We start from the raw sequence: 23,087 nt of genomic DNA on the forward strand, positions 1-23,087 counted from the left end.
GAGAGAAATTTTGCCCAAAGTCCTTTGGTCTTATCGAACAACGTCAAAATCTAGTATGGGGGTAACACTGTTCTCCTTAGTATATGGTGCCAAAGCATTAATCTCGGTTGAAGTCGGGGAACGTAGCGTCAGGTTTTGATACACAATGGAGGAGTCAAATCACGAGGCTATGAATATAAGCCTCGAATTGCTAGATGGAAAATGGGAAGCTGCTCTTGTTCGAATAGCTGCCCAGAAACAATGAATCGATATATATTACAATCGAAGATCCAATCTTCGACACTTCAAAATTGGGGACTTAGTCCTGAGGAAAATCACCATCAGCACTCGAGACCCAAATGAGGGAAAGCTTGGACCAAACTGGGAGGGACCATATCAGGTCCTCAACATCGTCGGAAAAGGATCTTACAAACTTGGTACGATGAACGATAAACAATTGCCAAATAATTAGAACATATCACTCCTCAAACGATATTATTGCTAAGGTATGACCTTCTCCTTTTTCATTTGTATTTTATACTAACTTGTTGCAGGTGTTCGATCGAATACATCGAAGTTCTCTCCAAAAATGAAGTCCTTAGGTCTGAAAGCACGCGTTGCACTCTTTTTCCCTTCGACCAGCTTTTATCCCAAATGGATTTTTCCGGCAAAGTTTTTAACGAGGCAACCATTGTTTGTGCTAACTTAGAGCAATTCAACAGTATCCGAGGCTTCTTTACAATCAACCTCGAATACTGGGGAGTATCACCCTCGGATATTACGTTTTCAAGGAAAATGCTTCGTGTCAACAGGGTTTCGATAGGTAAATTTTGTAAAGGGCAAAACGGTCAAATGAACCATGTTCGTGTAGGTTACTTGAGACCTAATGACAAAACATGTACGCATGAATAATCTATTGAAAGACGTACTTTTTCCTTGCCTGATGTACCATGCCTTAGTGAAATTTCTACTTTACAATTTCATACTTATGATCTATTACGAAAACTGGCTCAAGCGCTAATCGCAACTAAAACTCGAACAAACAACCCTATACTCGAGGACTGCCATCCAAAATTAACATGCTTGAATTATTAAACTTCAAGATTATAAAAACTTTAAAAGGCAACCCTCTTCTTTATAGGCCACGATATTCCCGCTCAGGGACTGACGCTTCGAACAAGTTCGAAGTGTAATTGAGAAACAAGCCCGAGTGACAAATCTCGAGTTAAAGGCTATGGCCAAACTAACACGGTTTGGAGACGTCTGAATTCCAGAATAAAACAGGCCTTCAAATATTTTCATAAAACCGATAAAGGCTCCCCTCGGCAAAGTTACAAAGGGGTTTCGATAACATCAACCCTCAAAAACCTTAAGGGGTACCAAATTGTTCGAACTCTCGAACAAGCTTATGCTAAGTCATAACAAAGTAAAGGGTTTTCGATAACACTGAATCCTGATGGGTACAGATTTACCTTGTGCTAATGCATAACAAATTTTTATATGATTAAACTTTTTAAGCCGAAAAGGGAAAAAACCACTCTTTTGAGGCCATATCGGCCCAATTCAAGAGCCTAAGGGCCATTAAATTTTTGAGTTTGAGAATCTACCCTCACTCAACTGAAACTTAAGGGTTTATTCTACTCCGAGTTCGATTAAGTACTCACTCGATTATAGAGACTATACTAATCGAACTTCGACAAAATTTTCGCAAGGCAACGAAGTGAGTCAAAACGCTCACAAGGTATAAGTATATCAAAATTATCATAAGGCAAAAAGAAAAACAGGGTTTTCACAAAACAGAAATTGGAGACGAGTCAAGAGATCTTTCATATATGCAAAAATATTTACAAAAACCACTCAGGATACTACACAAAAAATTCAAAGAAGAAAAAATTCTAAGTGCCTAATCCTCCCTGGGAGCCTCATATTCATCTTCACCGCCCTCGGAAGGGCTCACGCTCCCATAATCATCATCATCGGAAGAGAGCAACGATTTAGCTTTAGCCTCAAGCTCTTTTTCACTATCGATCTCGACAGCAAGGTCAAAACCACAAGCATGAATCTCCTAGAGAGTATCTCTCTGAGACTGGCATTTGGCATGCTCGGCAACACAGAATGCTCGAGCCTGAGCAGCATCAGAAATATCTTTTGCTCGAGCTTTAGCAGTCTCAGCATTGGATCGGTAGACAGTCGTGATCGCTTCAGCATTGGCTTTAGCCGTCTCAACCTCGAATTTGGCTTTTCCTAGTTCGATGACCAACCAAGCCTCGAGCTCCTCCATTTCCTTGGCCTGAGCTGAGCTTTCCTCCTTTATGCTTTGGAGCTGACATTCGACTGATGACAGTTGGGATCAAGCAATTTCTTTCTCCAAGGTAAGGCGATCCATGCTTTGTTTCCACCCCAAATTCTTTTCCCTCATCATATTGGCCTCTTCACGGAGCTGTTCGATCTTTTTGGCCTTCTGCTGAACCTGTAGGATCAAAGTATTAGTCGTCATCCTTGAACTGATACATTATACTTCTAAAAATATTCATTACCTACTCAATCGGGTCAGTTTGCTCTTTATGGGCTATGGCCAACTCGGCTCGGAGGACCTCGATCTCCTCTTTTGTTTGCCCACTGAGAAGTTTGAGGGCATCTCTCTCCTCCGTGAGCCTTTTAAGACCGACCTCACACTGGCTCAGCTATGCCCGGGATTTAGAAAATGCTTCCTTATGAAGCATCAAGGCCTATGAAGAAAGAAAGGAAATCAGGCAAGTGGAAATAAAGGCAAAAACAATATTGATAAAGGGAGTTAAGGCTTACCTGACTCAAGTGTCGATGAGCATCATCTAAGATACTCTATGCATCACCCAATTCGGAAGCATCTTCGACTCCTGTAAAGCAACCGTGAAAAAGGTCCTCCCCTTAGTGGGCCATTCCCACATTAGGGGTCTCCATGGCCTGGGCTTTCTGAATATGCCCCTCGGAAAATGGGGGGAGGGGAAGCGGATCGTCAATATTTATTGCCCCAAGCAAGTCACTTGGGGCATTTCCGAAAGGCCTTGGAACCGGCCCTTTCAGGCACATCCGCCGATTGTTCTTCACAGCGGGAGGCGTCTTCAGCCTCCAAAGACTCGAGGACTTTACTCGGGCCACCCTCCAAGATCTTCTGGGTCCGAGGCTGAACCTCTTCGACCATCACCGGCTTAGCGGCCTTAGGAGCCTCGACGCTCCTCTTCATTCGAGCTACTAGCTCGAGTTAGCATCTTCATCTTTCTCTTATTCCTCCCTTAGATGCAGAGCAATATCAGCAGGCAGGGCGGTGATGTACTTTTTTGACATGCGAGCCTTGCTCTTCTTAGGCTTTGGAGTCTTGGAGGGCAAGACCCTTTTTATTTTCTTCTCTTTTGATGGCTTCGGGACCGAGAGTGGAACCTCCTCCTCCCCAGTCGGAGGCCTCATGATGGCTATGTCTATGAGGCCTATGTGAAAAGAAATCAAGTGAATGAGAATGGAAACATCACGAAAAATATCATCAAATACATGAAAAGAAACTTACCATGATTTTTCGCCTCCCATCGGCCATTTGCCAAGTCACGCCACGAGCGTTCGTCATATGAAGAAGTCGAGGCCAGTTTTCGAACCCACCCCTCAAGATTTAGAATTGCACCAGGCATCCAAGAAACCGCTGCATAGTAGGAAAAGATGCCAATAAAAGAAGGCAAAAGAAACAAAACAATAAACAGAAGCTATAGATGGGTTTGTACTTACGCTTCATGTTCCATTCCTCGGGGAATGGCATCTTCTCGGTCGAAATTATATCGAAAGTCCTCACTTGAATGAACCGACCCATCCATCCTCGATCCTTGTCCTTGTCTATGCTCTAGAACAACACTTTGGTGGCCCGACGTTGAAGCCTTATTAACCTGCCTCGATAAAGGCAGGGTTTGTACAGTCTGATGAGATAGTCGAAGGTGAAAGGCATCCCTTCGACTTTGCTCATGAAGAATCGGAGCAGAATGACTATTCTCCAAAATGAGGAATGGATCTAGCCTAGGGTTATTTGGTATTGGTGGTAGAAGTCGATGATGACGGGATCGACAGGGCCCAGCGTGAAAGGATTCGTGTAAATGCTTAGAAACCCTTTCACATAAGTAGTGATGTTCTCTTCGGGGGTCGGAATCACCGCCTCTTTGTTTTTCCAATGGCAATATTTCTTCACTTGCTCGAGGTCGTCCTCAGTTATCAAGCATATATATCTTTACCTTAGATCACACCGGCCAGGGACCAACGAAGTTTTATCGACTTTGAAGTTGGAAGTAAGATCGTACCCCCCGGGAACACACTCCTCAAGGTGTGGCTCTACTAGTGTTTTATCCTTGGCCGACCGTGACGAAGAAGCGTTTTCCTTTTGAGGAACGGTTTTTGATGTTTTTACCATTTTTACGGGTTAAAGAAAGAAGAAGATGAGATTTGTTGTATTGAGGAAAGGTTGACAACAAGATTTGAAAAATTTGTAGAACTAAAAAACTTGGAAGATGTAGAGTGCTTTGAAGATTAAGAGAAGTTTGAAAGTAAAGTTTGGGTAATTATGAGGAAGGCCTATTTCAAAGACACTGGTGGCCGATCACCAACTGACGCTCATTAATGGTTTTGGGAACTGTACCGATAGGATGTTTCGGTCAATTTTTTCCGCTTACGTCACGAGGATGACATCATAACCAGTCGAGGCACAAAATCGAAGGCTCAATTTGCTTCTTCTCATTACATTCCAAGAAACGAAGGGACTATCTATATACGGTTAAAATCGGGCCTACCCGATTTTTCTATTTAATTGAAACCAGGGAATTGTTTTGAGGGTTAGATCGAAGCGGAGCAGATTGAAGTGACGAAGGCAAGGTACTATGTTCGAGAATTGAAGTGCCTTCCAAGATCTAAGCTGGCAGAGATCGAGGTCAAATAAGGCAGACTCCGAGCGAAACACAATAACGGGAAAGCGAGATGTCCATGACTGGTTGAAGATAACAGCGGGGATCTCGGAAGGGATCAAATCAAAGGCGCTTAATTAGCTAATCATGGGATTTCTATTGCTCCCAAACGCACACGCAAGTATATGTGGTCGACAAGTAATATAGGATTGTAAGTCCAGATATCGTACCCACAGGGACTTGTGATTAACTATCAACTAAATTAAACCAACAATTAATCTATTCAAGCGAATCCCAACGTATGAATATTTAACTAAAATTAATCTACAGTAGCAAACAAGTAGATTAAAGAAAATAAGTTGGCGAATTATAGACACGAATTCAAGAAGAGTTGATATTCTAGAGCTATGGGTTAGCTAACAATCCCGTTGAGTCTTCAACTTAAATTGTCTAATTAATTTATCTGGTTTATTGGTTGACAGGGTTAATATTGCTCGTAGCCTTCTACCGAAGTACAACTCGCCTATTCAAGATGACCTAACGCCTATATTCCTATGGAATTAGAATGAACAAGAACGCATTAATAATTCCTGTATAGTAACCAAGCAAGGCGATGAGGTATATTCCTATCCTAACCGTAAATCCGCCCCCCTCAGAGTTAAGATCTTGCTCTACTCAATCTTAAATGCAATCTGGAATTCCCTCTCCTGAGTTCAATCCCAGATTCATAGATAGTATTCAATTGGTTATCAAGCAATCAAATAATTAAGCGCAAGATTGAATAAATAAACTAATATGATAAAATAATAAGAACAATCTAAGCTTCAAACCACAACGTTCATGTAGCACCCCAAAACTCTAGAACTGATAAGCTATAAAATTAAAGGAAGAGAAGAGAAGAAAAACTAGTTAGGAGCCTCCTCCAAGCGTGATTTGTGTTCCTCCACGTCTAAAGTGTGTCCCTAGGTCTAAGATGTGTCAAAAGTCTGTTAGATATATCCAAAATAATGTTTTTCCATATATATATATATATACCAAGCAGGGACGGACCCAGACAAAAACACCTTCTCCTGCACGAAATAGGACTCCGGCTCTGTGCAATTTGTACAGGCGCGCCGCACCTTGCGCCGCACCCTGCCGCGCGCCGCACCTTGCGCCGCACCCTGCCGCGCGCCGCACCTTGCGCCGCACCCTGCCGCGCACTAGTGGAAATTATCAGCAGCCTTGCATTTTTCTTGTCATGCCAGTTTTTACACTGATGCGCTGCACGCTGCGACATCCCATGCGGCGCGGTATTGAGAATTTGCGAAAATGTGAAACATAAAAGTTTTAGCCCTTTCAAATATCTTTCCAATGATATATTGTAGAGCCCAAACGGAGTTCTGAACGAAAAGTTATGTATATTTTACTAGATAATGCACCGTATACCCGCTCGATTCTTCGTTTCGTTCTTAACTATCATCCGTTGATCCCCGAACATGATCCCGGCTTAATTCCTTGGGCTTTTACTCAGACTTCAAAGTTCTAAATCACTTGAATTCATTCCATAATACCTACATATCTCGGAATCACTCTTACAAGGCATAAAATACACAATTTGTGAAAAACACTAGCGATTAAAGCTCAATCTAAATTAAAGTGCAGTAAATTAGAGTGCAATAAGCGACTAAAATATACAATTATAGCCGATCATCAACACCCCACACTTATACGATTGGTTGTCCTCGAGCAATCAAACTACACTTTATATAGACACGACCTTTTTAAACCATTCTCCTAACTCATCACACCAAGAATATATTAAATAGACTAAGCACAAGAGTGTAACATCTTCACCTCAAGATTTGACTCACAAGTACCACACATTATTCGCAACTCACCCACTTACTCTAACATATAGGTCACTGACATTACCTTTCCTTTATGAATGAAGTTTCTTCACATAACAAAATAGAGTAGTTCCACACACAATACAATTTAAGAACAATTGGGAACTCAAGATAGAAAGAATTCACTCACTCTCAGAAATAACATTCACATGCCACAAAAGATGCACCATAGGCTTGCCCGTAGTGTACTACTCTACTAATTGAGCTCATTCAGTCTAAGATCAAGAAGGACTTTATTTGGTTGTAATGTAGGCTACGGGTCGGGTAGGATACATTTAGATATAATAGTGACTACACCTCCCTAAACACTTTAATACATACACTTTAACATTGAAACCCCACATTTATGTCACACCATAACTCTACCTTCACATTAATGTATATTAACTCCCATACTTCTTTAAGCACAATTACATCAAGAGTCACCACTATCAAAGAATATTTTTCACAGTAATACAACTATTTTTTCTTTTTAATTCATGTGGCTCTTACTTTTTTTTTTAAAACACTGCACCTTTCTCCTTATTTCATTAGTTCCACTCAAAAACTAAACCAACCACCCCACACTATAACTTTTATAAAGTTCATAATAATTCAAGTGCTTATGAGAGGTGAAAAGGTTCAAATACATGGTTAATTCAAACAAATGGGTAAGACTTGTAATGTGGTTGCCAAAGAAACAAGATTATAGGCTCAAAGGGGTTAACTATGATACATAACAATTAGGCGGGTATAATCTATATATCTGGCTCAACAAAGAACGCCTATATCACTTCCAAGACTGAACAAAACTACTATTTCTCTTTGCAAACACACTGGGCAAGTTCTAGACATCAAATGCAATGCACAGAATAACAAAAAAACTTACACACACATGGCACATTGGACTCATCAAGACACTATAGTCAGAAGTTAAGCAAAGTTAAGATCATACAATGTAAGGTACTTATACGAGAGTCAAAAATTGAGCCTAAGCGTCACAACCAAAGTACTCACTATTCTCAAGGCATGACAAAGTTAAAAGATATTGCTTCAATTCAATTCACATCACCATGGCTTCTCTCCTAAAAAAAATAAAACTACCTACACCCGGTTCAAACAAAACCATTGGAAAAGAACCGCGACACAAAGAAAAATCAAGAGGGAATTGCTACCCTACCTACAAAGAAAATCTTTTTTTCCTTTTTCTTTAAACTTAAATCCCTCAAGAAAACTGTCTAGGAAATCCATCGTCGGGAAAAGTCCAATTTTTTTACTTTTTTTTTTTAATTTAACAAAAACTACTACACTAATAACGAGTACTACAACTAAGCTAAGATAACATAGAAAATCGCTCAAACAATCTCCTCACCTCACACTTAAAATTATGCAATGTCCTCAATGCATACTGTAAATAACAAGAGGGTAAAAGAGACTCCCTGGTAGGCTAAAGACCGAAGAATTAGCAGCTCACGGGATACTCAGACTTCTCCCAGGTATGATCCCTTGTGCGAGTACCTCACACTTAGTTTCAACCACCTGCTCGCTTTTTTACATGACTATTGGCTTTGACTCCATGATCCACTCCTACAAAACATAAAAATAATACTACAAAATTATTAACACAATAAAAGAAAAAGAAAAAAATAGAATTGGGTCGCCTCCCAACAAATGCCTTATTTAACGTCGCGGCACGATGGCATCACTTTCATCACTTTTCCTTCCACTTTGAGGATATAAATTGCGCCCCCAATTTTGCATCAATTTTTCTATCACATTCCTGGGGCGGTGGTATAAAAATAAAGGAACCAAGCAATAGATATCGCATCTTGCACTTCTTGGCCCTTAAGTGAGGGATGTCGTTTTGTCTCCCTGGCACCACAAATTTCAGAATATATACACTTTGTTTCCCATCCATTGATTCCTCCATATGCTCGACTGGATCAATTCCCATGTCACCAACCAAACACAATGTTAAAAAGTGTTTAGAATGAGGTTCAATACGCTCCAGCTCCAAAATTGCATTATTTTTGACATCCTCAATTTTGCCCTCTTCGTCAACCTTGGTATCATGAATAATATTTTGGTCGAATAGTTGAAGTTCCTCCTTCCGCTCCACAAGCTGGCCAGTATCCACAAAAATTGGTTGTAGAGCATCAGACACCTCAACCTTTTTATTCAATTGAGCCTGCATGTCATGGATATCTGAGCCAAATTGGTCTATCTCTTGCCTGAGCACAGCTTTCGTCTATCAGTTGTTCTGTCATATTTGAGAGACCATCACGGAGAAACTCATGAGATTTTATCAGCTGAGCTTGCTCCTCTAGCCCATATTGGCTCGCTATATCTGGTTCTTCCAAATAATTTTCCAGTGGGAACTCGCTCTCTTCAGCCACTTCCTCCGCCTCGGCCTTTATTCTCATGATTGTTGCACTAATTCTTTGTAGAGCCTTTCGATTTTCATCTTGTTGCTCGGCTACTTGCCTCATCATCATGTCATGTTGCTCGACTACTTGCCTCATCATCGTGTCATGTTGATCGGCTACTTACCTCATCATGCCCATAATACGAGCCACACTTTCCATATCCTCCACTTCATTGATCCTATCCAACTCATAAACATTATTAAACATTATAATAAGAACTCTGAGAAGGATAATAAGAATTAGGACAACCATCCCAATGGCCACCTTGACAACCACACACATAACAAAAATTCCACACATCAGATTGAGATGCACAATTTTGCCCTAAGTGTGGTCCTCCACAATATGGACAAGGATCACCATAATAAGAATAACTAATATTCGACCAATTCTCGTTCCAAGAAGCCATGCCAACAAAGATAATAAAATATTAAACTAAGATAAAATAAAAAACTTGAGTAGAGAAAAAAGTAAAAATCTAATACAATAGTTAATTTCTAAGTCCCCGACAACGACACCAAAAACTTATTGCTCCCAAATGCACACGCAAATATACGTGGTCGACAAATAATATAGGATTGTAAGTTCAGATATCGTACCCACAGGGACTTGTGATTAACTATCAATTAAATTAAACCAAATAATTAATCTATTCAAGCGAATCCTAACGTATGAATATTTAACTAAAATTAATCTACAGTAGCAAACAAGGAGAATAAAGAAAATAAGTTGGCGAATTATAGACACGAATTCAAGAAGAATTGATATTCTAGAGCTATGAGTTAGCTAACAATCCCGTTGAGTCTTTCACTTAAATTGTCTAATTAATTTATGTGGTTTATTGGTTGACATGGTTAATATTGCTCGTAGCCTTCTCCCGAAGTACAACTCGCCTATTCAAGCTGACCTAACGCCTATATTCCTATGGAATTAGAATTAACAAGAACGCATTAATAATTCCTATATAGTAACCAAGCAAGGCGATGAGGTATATTCCTATCCTAACCGCAAATCCGCCCCCCTCAGAGTTAAGATCTTGCTCTACTCAATCTTATATGCAATTTGGAATTCCCTCTCCCCAGTTCAATCCCAGATTCATAGATAGTATTCAATTGGTGATCAAGCAATCAAATAATTAAGCGCAAGATTGAATAAATAAACCAATATGATAAAATAATAAGAACAATCTAAGCTTCAAACCACAACGTTCATGTAGCACCCCAAAACTCTAGAACTAATGAACTATGAAATTAAAGGAAGAGAAGAGAAGAAAAACTAGTTAGAAGCCTCCTCCAAGCGTGGTTTGTGTTCCTCCACGTCTAAAGTGTGTCCCTAGGTCTAAGATGTGTCAAAAGTCTGTTAGATATATCCAAAATAACGTTTCTCCATGTATATATACCAAGTAGGGTCGGGCCCAGACGAAAACACCTTCTCCTGCACGAAATAGGACTCTGGCTCTATGAAATTTGTACAGGCGCGCCGCACCTTGCGCAGCACCCTGCGGCGCGCTAGTGGAAATTATCAGCAGCCTTGCATTTTTCTTGTCAGGCCAGTTTTTACACTGATGCGCCGCACACTGCTGCGTCCCATACGGCTCGATAGTGAGAATTTGAGAAAATACAAAACATGAAAGTTGTAGCCCTTTCAAATATCTTTCCAACGATATATTGTAGAGCCCAAACGGAGTTCTGAGCGAAAAGTTATGTACATTTTACTAGGCAATGCACCGTATGCCCGCTCGATTCTTCGTTTCGTTCTTAACTATCATCCGTTGATCCCCGAACACGATCCCCGCTTAATTTCTTGGGCTTTTACTCAGATTTCAAAGCTCCAAATCACTTGAATTCATTCCATAATACCTACATATCTCGGAATCACTCCTACAAGGCATAAAATACACAATTTGTGAAAAATACTAGCGATTAAATCTCAATCTCAATTAAAGTGCAGTAAATTAGAGTGTAATAAGAAACTAAAATATACAATTATAGTCTATCATCAATTTCCTTTTGTTATTAGAGTTATACCATAATTATGATTTCTCTACTATATAAAGAGAAGTCCCATCATTTGTAAGCACCGGACATTCACAAATATCAAAGCAATACAATATTTTCTCTTTAATTTACATTCTCTTGTTATCAGTTTGTTGCTTTTTAATTGTTCTTGCTCTACTAGCTCGAGGGTATTCCAACTCGAGGGCTCTGTTCAAACACTAGTTTGCTTTATATTATTGTTAATTTCCATTACTTATCTTTACGTCTCTCAATTAGTATTAAGTGAAATCATGTATCCTTAAAACTACATTATAAGTTTAATTGTTATCCAATTTTTAGGGGAAAAAAATCTCATTTTGGCTCATTGAGAATTTGACCAAGCGGAAGTACTTGTCAAATGTTCAAAACTTCTTTTTCCCTCCTCCTTTTTAAATGGAGCTTCTCACCTAGAGAAGCCCTCCAAAATATTGGTGTAAACCACTTGATCACCAATAACATGGTATTTCAGCCTTGAGTGTGAGAGAAAAATCCAAAATGAAGAGAATATATTTAACATTACACATAAAACGCTTACAAACGACTTTTTGTATGTTTCTTATATTGGCCTAAAATGGGGTTTTATCAACTCATTCAGATAAAAATATATGGACTTCTTTTATTTATATAACTATGGATTATGATTTTATTTATAGGCATTTTCACTTTCATTCAAGTTCAGTCTACAGACACTTTGGACTTATTCTTTAAGTTAAGGGGAACTACATTACTCAAATCATTAGTCAAGTCATTGAAATTACTTGGTAAAGTCATGTTTTTTTGTTTGTAACAGATTAGTCATTTAATTATTTTTATAGCACTCAAAAGGGCAACTAAATTTCTCAAATTTTCGGTGGCTAAATACCTATTTTACTCTCTAAATTATCAATATTTATTTTTTAATACTTTTTTAATCTTATAAATATTTTTTTTCTCTGTTTACTCTATACGATGGACTTAAGTATAGAATAAATAAATTTTATTACAAAGTAAAAAAGAAAATTGAGAAATCTAGTGGAGTAACATGTGTTATAGAAATAGTTAAGTGACTTTTCTGTTAAAAAAAAAAGAAGAAAAAAAACTTTACTAGTAGGTAATTTCGATTAGTGAGTGACTACTCAAGTCAACGGCTGCACAATTAATCCTGGAGATGATCAATGCACATTTTTGTAAAACGCTAAGCGCTAATTTACTATATATGGACTGTAGGAAAAATGGGAAAATTTAGATCTTGAAATGCTATAAAAAGGATTCATATGTTATATTTCTTATATATAGACTTAGAATTTCAACCAGAGTATAAAAATATTCTTCTCAATACTCACACGTGATACATAAAATGAAAATAAAATAAAATATCAATACATTATTCGTATATAGTTCGTTTTTCTCGAACACACTTGTTCAGTGGCATGCTATTGTCATTCGAAGATGAACTTCACAGAGTAATGGAAACATCTACTGTTTCAGACTTGTCATCATAGACCTGCACTTCCCTTGTGACATTGGCACCAGTTTTAGGATTATAAACTGTGACGTAATAATCTCCATGAAAAACCTTAACCTCAAAAGCTCCTCCATTGTCTGTAACTCCGTTTAAGTTTGTTGTCTTCCATTCAGCAAGAAGCTTGTCAACCACATCCCCTGATGGCGAATTCTGGAGTTTGCTGTCTACTAAACACATTTCATGGCATCCATTTGGACTCCATCCTATCCATATCATCATCCCTTTAACACCAGGATGTGCAAATGCTTCCCTCATTATTTCTTCCAAAAAATATGCCTGTAAACACAAGCAATCTATTGTAATTCCACTTATTATCCGCGGTAATCTGTAATTCTCTTTTAGGTGACCTGCTAAAACATAAATTATCAGTAAAGCACCTAGGTTAAAAAAAAAGGAATCATATATAATAGAGTATTAAAAAAAAAGGGGTATTATCACTTTTAGTCTGCAGCAAAAACTATTTACATTTTCTAGCTAAAAAAGTATATAAAATTTGTATATTACTTAGATGGGGATTGAAAATGTCAAGGGTGAACCAGACACTTCCTAAAATACGAGGGTGGGGGGGGTGGGGTGGGGGGGTTTATCTGTTGTTATAGTTAAAGTGATTATTTGATTTTAAAGCAAAGTTAGAGGGATAAAATGATATTCGTCTATCGTACATAAGCTTTTTTATTCTTCGCGTTATGTATAGAAGTTAAACTCGAATTAAATTTGCTCAAAGGAGAAAAAGTAGGATGCTTAATATGAAATGCTGAAATGATAAGAGTACCTGTTTTGGACAGGGCTCAACATTTAACTCGGTGAGCCAAATGGGCATTTTAGTTTCTCCTAAAACATCAAAGACTGCACGAATATATGGTATATTAGGATGAGGATCAAAGTGTCCTTGAAGTCCAATTCCAATAACCAACTCCTCATTCCCTGGAAATGCCTTAATCTCCTGAAGCTTTTCAACATATTTTGATGGAATAGAGACCATATCAGCTGGATGCTCTAAAGTATTAAACTCATTCAAGAACATCGTGGCTTTAGTGTCTAGTGAACTTGCAATCTTGTAAAAGATGGCTGAAGCATTTTTCCCCAGCTTTTCCTCAAAAAGTGGGTGATGTAAATTCTCATTTACAACATCCCAAGCAACCAATTTACCTGCAGAGGCCGATGGAACTTCTTAGTTATGGGTTCAACTGAACTTAATATTCTCGACACGGAACATATGTAGCTATATATGTGAGGACCACTAAAATTTTAACAAATATTATACTATTGAACCATCAAGTTTAAATTTTGGATCTGGCTATATATGCTTACCTGCATATCTTGACATAACGCTACCCATTCGTCGTACAGATTCACTTAAAAGTTGTCTTGGAGGTAAGTCTCGTACCCAACGTTGGGTAGCTGCTCCCCATAGGATGTTATGTCCTCTTACATCAATCCCATGATCAATAAAGAACTTGAGCATTGCATCTGGGGTTGTGTAATTTTCGTGGCCTTGTAACCTTTCGGTATAGTACCATTTCATCTCGTTGTCGAAAACTGTTGTTGTAAACCTGGACACGAACCATTCTTGATAGGATTTGGACATTAAAATGGAAGATGGTGTTGCGCAGCCAATAACGAATTGAAGTTTTTTCTGTTGAATCTTGATTTTTGCTCCTTTAATCTTCTTGCCATTCTTGTTTGCTACATTTACTCTCAACGTTCTTTTCCGAACCTATCACACAAAAAAATTAGGAAATTAAGAAGGAAGAAGAAAAGAATGACAGTTTCTCTTTGAAGTGAAGTAGATCCTTAGGTTAGAAATAACCTTCTCTATGTTTCTCAACCGATTTTCCTGCCACTCATGTTTGTTGAATTCCTTCAGAGAAACACTGTCAACCCTTAACTCGGACTTGGTGTTGTTGCACTGTACATGAAAGACATGACCAATAATGATTTATTGTCTATTAAAATATACCATATTCACAACATGGTCACCCGGGCGGAGGTAGAGTACTACCGGGAGCGGGTTCGGCTGAACCCAATAGCTATAACTTTGGTTCGAACCTTATATTTATTTTAAATTTTTTATTGAATATGTACAAATTATTAATTTAGAACCCAGTAACTTCAAATGATTAGAATCCTGAACCCATAAGCTTGAAATCCTGGTTAACTTTAGCCTTTTAATAGTTCTGATGGTCATAGAACTATATATTTTTGTTATTATAAAGTACTTAACTGAATTATGTGTGAATTGCTCTAGAAATACAAATGAGATCAAATTTTCATTGCCAGAGTATGACACGTCACTTGCCATGCCAGCACTTTGACTGCCATAACATTCAATCATACCTGAAAATGGAGTACTGAAGGTGCATTTTGATCAACAGTAAGACCACCTTTGATCATAGACCAACATCCAGATTTAGCTATTACTGATCCCACAACATGAACAGTATTTTCGACTGAGTTGTAAATCATGGCAACCACAATATCCGATCCTTCACTTAACTGAACCCAAGCTGCAAAATAACATCATTTTTTTTAACTTGATGAAACCCATTTTTCAAAAGCAAATATATAGGAATAGAAAATTTTCTTTATGTCTATAATTTTTTACCTGAAAAGGTGTAAAATACCCCTTCCTTCAAGTAAAAAGATTGTGAGATACTAAAGGGAGTTGTTCTATTATAAGCCACAATAAATTTGTTTCCACCAGATTCCCTTGCTTCAATTTTGACATGACCATCTACTTTCCATGCTTCTACGCCCTTGTCAAAACTAGGATTTGCAATTAAACCTCCTCCATATTGAGGATCCAATGGTTGGTTGAGGCACTGAAATTAAAATTCCAAAACAAGACTTGCATCAGACATTGAACGTATGAGAAGAGTTTAACTTTTATATACTGACAACGTAAAACAATATAAAATTATACGAATATATAGGAACCACGTGTATATATACCTCTATTGTTGCAGAATAGTCGTAAGGTGTAGCACCATGAACCAAATATCCTAGAGAATTGAAATTGTTGTTAATTACTTCATATAAGATATGGAAAATACCTGCAAGTAATTGCCAATTTGACTCAAGAACAAGAAATTTAACATCTTTTCTATCAGCATGAGTTCAGGTTGAAATAATTAAAATGACAAAGTTTTAAGACTTTTGAAAACTTTGAAATGATGGTTACTTTTCGGATCAACTCTGGGCCAGCTCAATGAAATCGGAGGCCTAAAGTCAAAACTTAAGAAGATGTGAAGAAAAAACATTAATAATGTGATAACGGTTGGACAAATAGACTCGATTAATTTAGATAACCAAGAAAACTTGTATGGTCTTAACAAATTTTCTTTCAAGGTTTTAAGTTTTCTTTTAAGTATTCATTGTCTAATATTTTAAAATTTTGAGTTAAATTATTCAAATGTTCATATCTACTAATAAAATAGTTGATAACTAGAACCATTGTAGTATATTGAAAAAAAATGTTAATATTTTGTTAACTTAAAAAAAATCTTAATAATATAAATAATTATAACTAATAGAAAAAGTTTTGGGGGGGCCTTTGACTCTTACGAGCCTAAAGCACAAGCTTTAGTGGCCTTACCTTAGAGCTACCCGCATGGATCAACTAATTCTACAACTTGTTTATATAATGACAAAGTAATAATGCGCTTATTGAGTACTGACCTGCCAAAAACAAGCAGCAGCAAAGAAGAAATCCATTATTTTCAAGTGTAGCCATGTAACACTTTCTGCCTTGTCCCACGTTGGAAGAGCTGCTTTAAAAAAGCAAAAGAGTAGCATAAAATAGATGTAAACAAGCCTTGGCTAAATGAGCCAAAGGAGAAGCAAATGAATATATAAAAATTCACAAGAAACTATTTAAACAAAGGCTTAGATAACATACTGATGTAGACAAAGGAGTTTGGTCTTTTGTTTTCAATTCTTCTTTGCACTCCTCTTTTATATGAACCACATCATAATACATACATACCAATGTCACAAAATGTCTATTCACAATACCACCATGATTGAAATTTGAGGGAGTTGAGCTTTAAAAGCTAAGTGAGTATGGAAATTCCTCATTCGACCGAACAATTCTGAAAATTCATGAATAGTACAAGAATCAGAATTTGCATTGATACTACAAGTTAAACGTGAAAGAAAAAAAACTCATAGTGCGAATTTTTTGCTTGGAACAAATCCATAGCCAAATTTAGCATGTCATCAATGGCGAATTTAATTGGGATAATAATTGAATAAATGAAATTTAGAAATTCATTTAATTTTTTTAAATGACCATATGCATTAGTACTTACCCGGGGTATTTAGTGGGACCAAACAAATGCATCAATTTTTTAAAATGAACACATGTTGATTGTCGGTTATATTGTTAAACATGATACAACTTTATTTCGGAGTGGTTACTACTCCGGGCAAATTCCAATCCAAAATTTTAGGATGTCAATATTTAATTTAATTGGAATAATTTAATGACTAAAAGTAAATAAAACTCCCCCTGTTTTCATTTAGTTGTCGGGATAAAGTTTTACACGTCCATTAAAAAATTTTAAAATAAAGTAATTTTACTAATCTATAAATCCCTAATCAGTTCTTTAATCTTTATTTATTTACGCGCCTCTTATTTTTTTAGAAACTAATGCTAACATTAAAGTTGAGAAAAAATAACTAATTTTCTCTTGATTTTCTAAAATAATACGTATTTGAGAATAACTAACTTTACTATACATGACAACTAAATGGAACGAAACATGGTAACTAGATTGGACGAAGGAGCAATTAACTACAATCAATAATTACCACTTAAGTAAATTTAATGGGCGACAAAGAAAAGAAAATTATTCCTTTCAATTGATGGCAAAAGGAATTCTATTAAAGTTTAAACGATAACTATATCGGATGGTGACAGATAGGTAAGATGGGAGATGAAACAACTCCCAATTTGGAAACCAAAACCCAAATAAATGCAATTTACATTTAATTTTTTTATAACAATGAATGATCAAGAATGCAGAACCTCCCTCATCATAAACCCTCCCCTTCCCTAAAAAGAAATTAAAATAAAAGGGTGTGAAGGTACTTCTTTTTTTAAGGGCCAGGTGAAGGTATTCTTGTTCACCCTCTCCTAAAAAATAACAGGTTCAATTATATGAATTAAGTAATAAATAGTAATAATTAAATACCTAATTATTATATAAAATGTACTACTAAGAAGTACTCTATATAAATTCAATTAACCGACCAATCATTCGTCTACATTTCAATCTAAACTTAGCGATACAAAATCTACATTACAAAATTATTTATTACTTATACTAAAGAGGTCAGGAAGAATGCTGTCGAGATGGAGATATAGCATTTCTGAATCCGTGACATGAATGCGATGCCTTCGACGCCGCCGCCGCCGCTGCTGGTGAATTGGGAAATCCCATCAGTTTAATTTCAGATTGAAAATTAAAGAGGAAGAAAAAGACACGATATACAAATCACATACAAAATCATATAAAGATATATTGCATGTATTTTGTATGTAAATTGTATGATATTGTCTGAAGCATGACAGAGAAATTGTAACTGACAACACGTTGGAAGATGTATTGAAATTATATGAGACTTGTATATTGAGTTTTAAGAAAATTGTATTTAAGTTGTATGTTATTGTAATTGTATTTAATTTGTATGATTATTGCACGAAAATTATAAATAAGTTATATATTTTTCCTTATATTCTTTTTTCGCTCGCTTCCACTTTTTGTATGAACATTGTATTATAATTGTATGTTGAGTTGTATAAAAATTGTATCCAACTTTTATGCTAATCGGAATCCCATTATACATTTTAAAGCTTTAACTTGATCATTAATGGCAGTTGGTGTTTGGGAAGAAAAGGGAGAGAGGAGAGGAGAGAAAAAGTAAAAAGAAAGAAGGGCGAACTACATCACTTTTAATTGAAGGCGCTGATCCCTTAATTGAAGGCGTTTAACTAGGGGTGTTCATGATTCGGTTTGAATCGATTTTTTCCTAAAAAGAAACCAAACCAAGTAAGTCGGTTTTTTAAATATTAGAACCAAACCAAACCAATTAAGTCGATTTTTTCTCGATTCGGTTTATGTCGATTTTTTTGGTTTTTTTCGGTTATTTGTCGATTTTTTTTCTTAAATATAAGACATAAACTACCAAACACATATTTCGGCGACCACATTTTTAACGTAACACTATCAAATCAATTGCCCTTTGAGAAATCTATTATTTTGCTAAGATATATTGATGATAATTGAATCAAATAGTGATGAATAATTTAAGAACTCAATTAAAAATATATTATTTTTAACATGAAATAGATTCTTACACTTAACAAAAGAAAACTACCAGTCAAACTAGAATGTAAAGGTAAAGAACTGTACTAAAAGTGCAAACGATTAACATTTACTATAAAATTTTTGAAACTTTGTATAACAGTATACATATATATAGGTGTAATTCTAAAATTAAAATAGCTACCTACTCCTATATTCAGTTTGGTTCGTTTTTTTTTGATTAAAATCAAAACCAAACCAAATTTGATCGGTTTTTAAATTTCAAAACCAAAACCAAACCAAACAAAAAAGTATCGGTTTTTTTGGTCGGTTTGGTTTGGTTTTCGGTTTGGTTCGATTTTTTCGATTTTTATGAACACCCCTAGGTTCAACTGAATTCCTTAATCGAATGTATACAAATTATAAAAAAAATTAGTTAATTTTAATAATTAACAAACTTTAGTTAAGTCGTTGCAAAAATAGTTTGTAATTATATATATATACACGAAAATTCATTTGAACATCTATTTTTAGCTCCCATTTGGCTATAAATTTTAGTAACTTTTTTAAAACTCTTTTTGAAAACACTGTTTGTTATGAAATATGATTAGTTTTTGAACACCAAAATTGAAAACATTTTCAAGTTCCCAAAAACTAGTTTAAGGCAATTTTTTTGGTGAAATTTTTTCTTTCACTCACAGAACTTTAAAAAAAATTCAAATAAAATATATGTTCAAACACAACTTCAAACTTTCAAAAATGTTTTAACACAATTTCAAAAATTCTTTTTTCAAATTTCAACCAAATCTATGTCCAAGTACTAGCTCAGTCAATTGAGTTCGTGAACATACCTAATATTATAGTCCATGCATCCATGGGCCAAAGAAAGTGTCAAAAGGGAGAATTGAGATGAAGCAGAAACTCTAACTGATGAGGGAGAGGAGTGTAACGCTCCGATCCCGGGGAGCGTGACCGCTCAACCGAGATAATCCGACGGAGTAAGCCTGCTAGATTTTCTTCTACCCAAACTCACCCATGAATAAAGAGAACATATATTTTCGTTAATTAGACAATGAGGAGATCATGTATACAACACCAATTCATTACCATTAGTTACTTCATTTTAAAGTCTCAAAATACATACATTTCCATAGTTTGAAGTGGAACAAGTGATTTAAACACAGCATAACTAGTTTGACTTTTCCAACACCAATTTACAACCTACACTATGTCTACGGAGCCTCTAAATTCTAATAGATACAAAAGAGTATTATGATAGTGCCGGAAATACGGGGAACAAAAGATACATGACCCCAAATGAAGTGGGGCTCACCAAGTCTGCTGGAAAGAGAGTGTACCGTTAGCACTGATCAATGCCGCTTGCTGTGGAACTACTTGCATCCATTAAGGATGCAGCACTCTCAGCAAAAGGGACGTTAGTATATATGGAATAATACTAGTATGTATGACTAAACACCCTCTCAATAGAACGAGTAATAATACAAGAAAGAAAAATCATAGAAATGGAAGCCTCAAACAATACCAAAACATCAAGTTAGGAGCAAGATAAGTTTTCAAGTAAATTTCTATATTTTAGGTTGGGAGATCTTAGCACCAATATACCACCGTGATTTTAGCACGGAGTCCGATCACGGCCCGATTGGCTGGGCCATCTAAACCAAAGACATCAACCATAATCACAACCACAATCACTATCACAATCTCGATCATTATCTCAATCATAACCTCAAGCATAATTACCACCATGTGTACGGCATGATATCTGATCTCGACCAGATCGGCTAGACTATCTCACCACAATGCCGTGTGGATCGACATCACCCTTTTCTAGTAATCATCTCATCCCAATTAAGGCGAATAATCTCATCACATCATACTCATCCCAAATAAGGGGAATAATCACAATCCATTCCTACATCGGCACGTATAGTTTTGGGGTTAGGTTATTTCAACCTACCCTTCCTGGGTGACTAACGATAATCCAAAAAAAAAATTATTAAATAAAGAACTTTCAACTCATTTCACAATAGTTACTTATCTTTTCTTTTCATTGGCTCTAGTGGCCCCAAATGTAATATCATTCTTGGCACGTTGGCTGTATTTCATATTTCATGCTCACCTCTTTCACTTTCAAATATCCTCATGAATTTTCAATAACAAGGCATTTTTATTCAATACATTAAGTACACATGTGAGCAAATAAGAGTTTTAAGCACATTTAGATTTCTTATATAATTTGGCATAATAGCTTTCATTCGCAATACGACTAGAAGTCATAATATTTTAATACGCAACCCATACTTTGAATACATTCTCGAAGGATAATATAACAAGGATAAGGGCATTTGGAACACATATTGAACATATATCTTTAGGCACAAAGCTTATTCAGAATAGTCAATTTATAATGAACAACTTGGGACTTGCAAGAACATCGTGAGATTCAATTCTAAGAGAGAATTTTAGCCAACATACCTCGTTTTGAACTTTCCTTAAGTTAGTAATGTTCCGGAAACCTAGCAACTTCAATCTTTTTAAAGACATAACAAAATTGAACCATAATTAGGAAGATATTCGTGGTTTCAGTTCATTTTAGCATTTTATAAAACAATAGGTGTGCATCATGATTTCAAGGTTCTTCTATGGTAGATTTCTTCATCCCACAACCCAATCTTTACCCATTTGAGCTCAAATATCTTCTCACAAACCTTGTTGGTACATGCATATAAAAATAATACTCTCACACCCAAGAATAACACTCACCATTACCCATCTTCTACCCCAAATTCAAAATTGAAGACTAGGGCTAGAACCTTACTTCTTTATAAGACAACTTTGCAAGTCTTCCTCGTGGATTCTCCAAGACTTGAGAAAGGATTGATGAACAAAGGCTTAGGGATTCCTCCTCTCATTATCTTATGAAGTCGGGTCTGCGGTTGCAGACCGGACCGTAAAATGACTATGCGACCTGGAAAGAGGACCGTAGAAATGGTCCCAAACACTAGGTTGTTCGGGTTGGGTCTGCGACAGGTATGCGGCCGCATAACGTGCCGCAAAAGTCTCCCTTCGAAATTTTCATATTGAGTCTGCGACCGATTGTGCGACACGCGAAATGATTATATGGCCACATAATGGACCACATAATGGTCCTCAAAATTAGCTCAAGTTCTGCTTCACTCTGCGACCCATAAAATAGTTCTGCGGTCGCATAGTAGACCGTAGAAGTGCCATGTTCTGCAAAATCATTTATTTAACTCCCCGATGCACTGTACAACACAAAAAGTCTGTACTGTCCTCAAACATATTAGCCTACCTCGGCACCACGAACCCCCAGGTTCTAGGTGAAATTTTACGGGGTCTTACAAGGAGAGGAGCAGTTATCTGAAAAAAGCCTCAAAATGAATAGAACAGTGAAAATGAATTGTGTGTGTATCATTACTTGTACAACCTATCAATATATACATGACTTACTAACTAACATAACCACCTCACTAGCCAATCACTCACTTCATTAGCTAACTAACTAATTCTCTAATCCTGTAACACATTAATAGACTAAACTACCATTGCATTCAGGTTATATCTTTTATCTCACACACTCCCCTCAAGCTAAGTGGTATGAAGACATCAAGCACACCTAGCTGGGACATCAAATACTCATGGTGCACTCGAGGTAGACCTTTGGTTAGGATGTCTTCTAACTACTCCTTTGTAGCTATATATTCTATTTGTACTAGGCCATTATGTATCTTTTCCCTTAAAAATGACAGTCTATCTCAATATGTTTAGTTCATTTATGAAATACTAGATTAGCAGCTATTTGGATTGCTGCTTTACTATCAGTGTAGATGTTCACAGGGAAGCCAACTGCTATACCAATATCTTTGAACAGAATAAGTATCCAAATCAATTCAGCTATAGTTGGTGCAATGCTTCTGTACTCAGACTCTACAGAGCTCCTTGAAATGGTGCTTTGTTTCTTTGACTTCCAGGATATCAGGGAGTCACCATACTTAATAAAGAAGCTTGTCACTG

At 36.6% G+C, this 23,087-nt stretch overlaps 1 protein-coding gene across 5 annotated transcripts; it reads right to left on the bottom strand.

Annotated features, from left to right (window-relative positions):
• Positions 1-12,445: 12,445 nt before the first annotated feature.
• On the bottom strand, positions 12,446-16,825 carry LOC107788919 (endo-1,4-beta-xylanase 5-like). 5 transcript variants are annotated; one of them, XM_016610659.2, is made up of 9 exons: positions 16,622-16,823; positions 16,402-16,490; positions 15,676-15,776; positions 15,329-15,545; positions 15,061-15,230; positions 14,534-14,632; positions 14,035-14,440; positions 13,496-13,872; positions 12,446-12,999 (listed from the first exon to the last, which is right to left on the bottom strand). In XM_016610659.2, exons 2-9 carry the CDS (start codon positions 16,454-16,456, stop codon positions 12,655-12,657), a joined length of 1,770 nt encoding a protein of 589 aa, XP_016466145.1. In that variant the 5' UTR covers positions 16,457-16,490; positions 16,622-16,823; the 3' UTR covers positions 12,446-12,654. The 5 variants fall into 5 exon arrangements, with proteins under 5 accessions (XP_016466145.1, XP_016466144.1, XP_075073553.1 ...); XM_016610658.2 differs by having other exon boundaries at positions 16,402-16,493; XM_075217452.1 differs by having other exon boundaries at positions 15,676-15,725; positions 16,622-16,821.
• Between the last annotated feature and the right edge of the window lie 6,262 nt (positions 16,826-23,087).

Source organism: Nicotiana tabacum, chromosome 7 (genome assembly GCF_000715075.1).
Source record: "Nicotiana tabacum cultivar K326 chromosome 7, ASM71507v2, whole genome shotgun sequence".
Classification (NCBI taxonomy): domain Eukaryota; kingdom Viridiplantae; phylum Streptophyta; class Magnoliopsida; order Solanales; family Solanaceae; genus Nicotiana; species Nicotiana tabacum.

What these genes read in the sequence shown, in the direction of transcription:
- LOC107788919 (XM_016610659.2), bottom strand. Translation starts at nt 16,456, where the DNA reads ATGGCTACACTTGAAAATAATGGATTTCTTCTTTGCTGCTGCTTGTTT. An exon ending in GGTATTTTACACCTTTTCAG is followed by an intron (nt 15,231 to 15,328) that starts GTAAAAAATTAT and finishes GTTATTTTGCAG; the next exon opens with CTTGGGTTCAGTTAAGTGAA. An exon ending in CTTCAGTACTCCATTTTCAG is followed by an intron (nt 14,633 to 15,060) that starts GTATGATTGAAT and finishes TTTCATGTACAG; the next exon opens with TGCAACAACACCAAGTCCGA.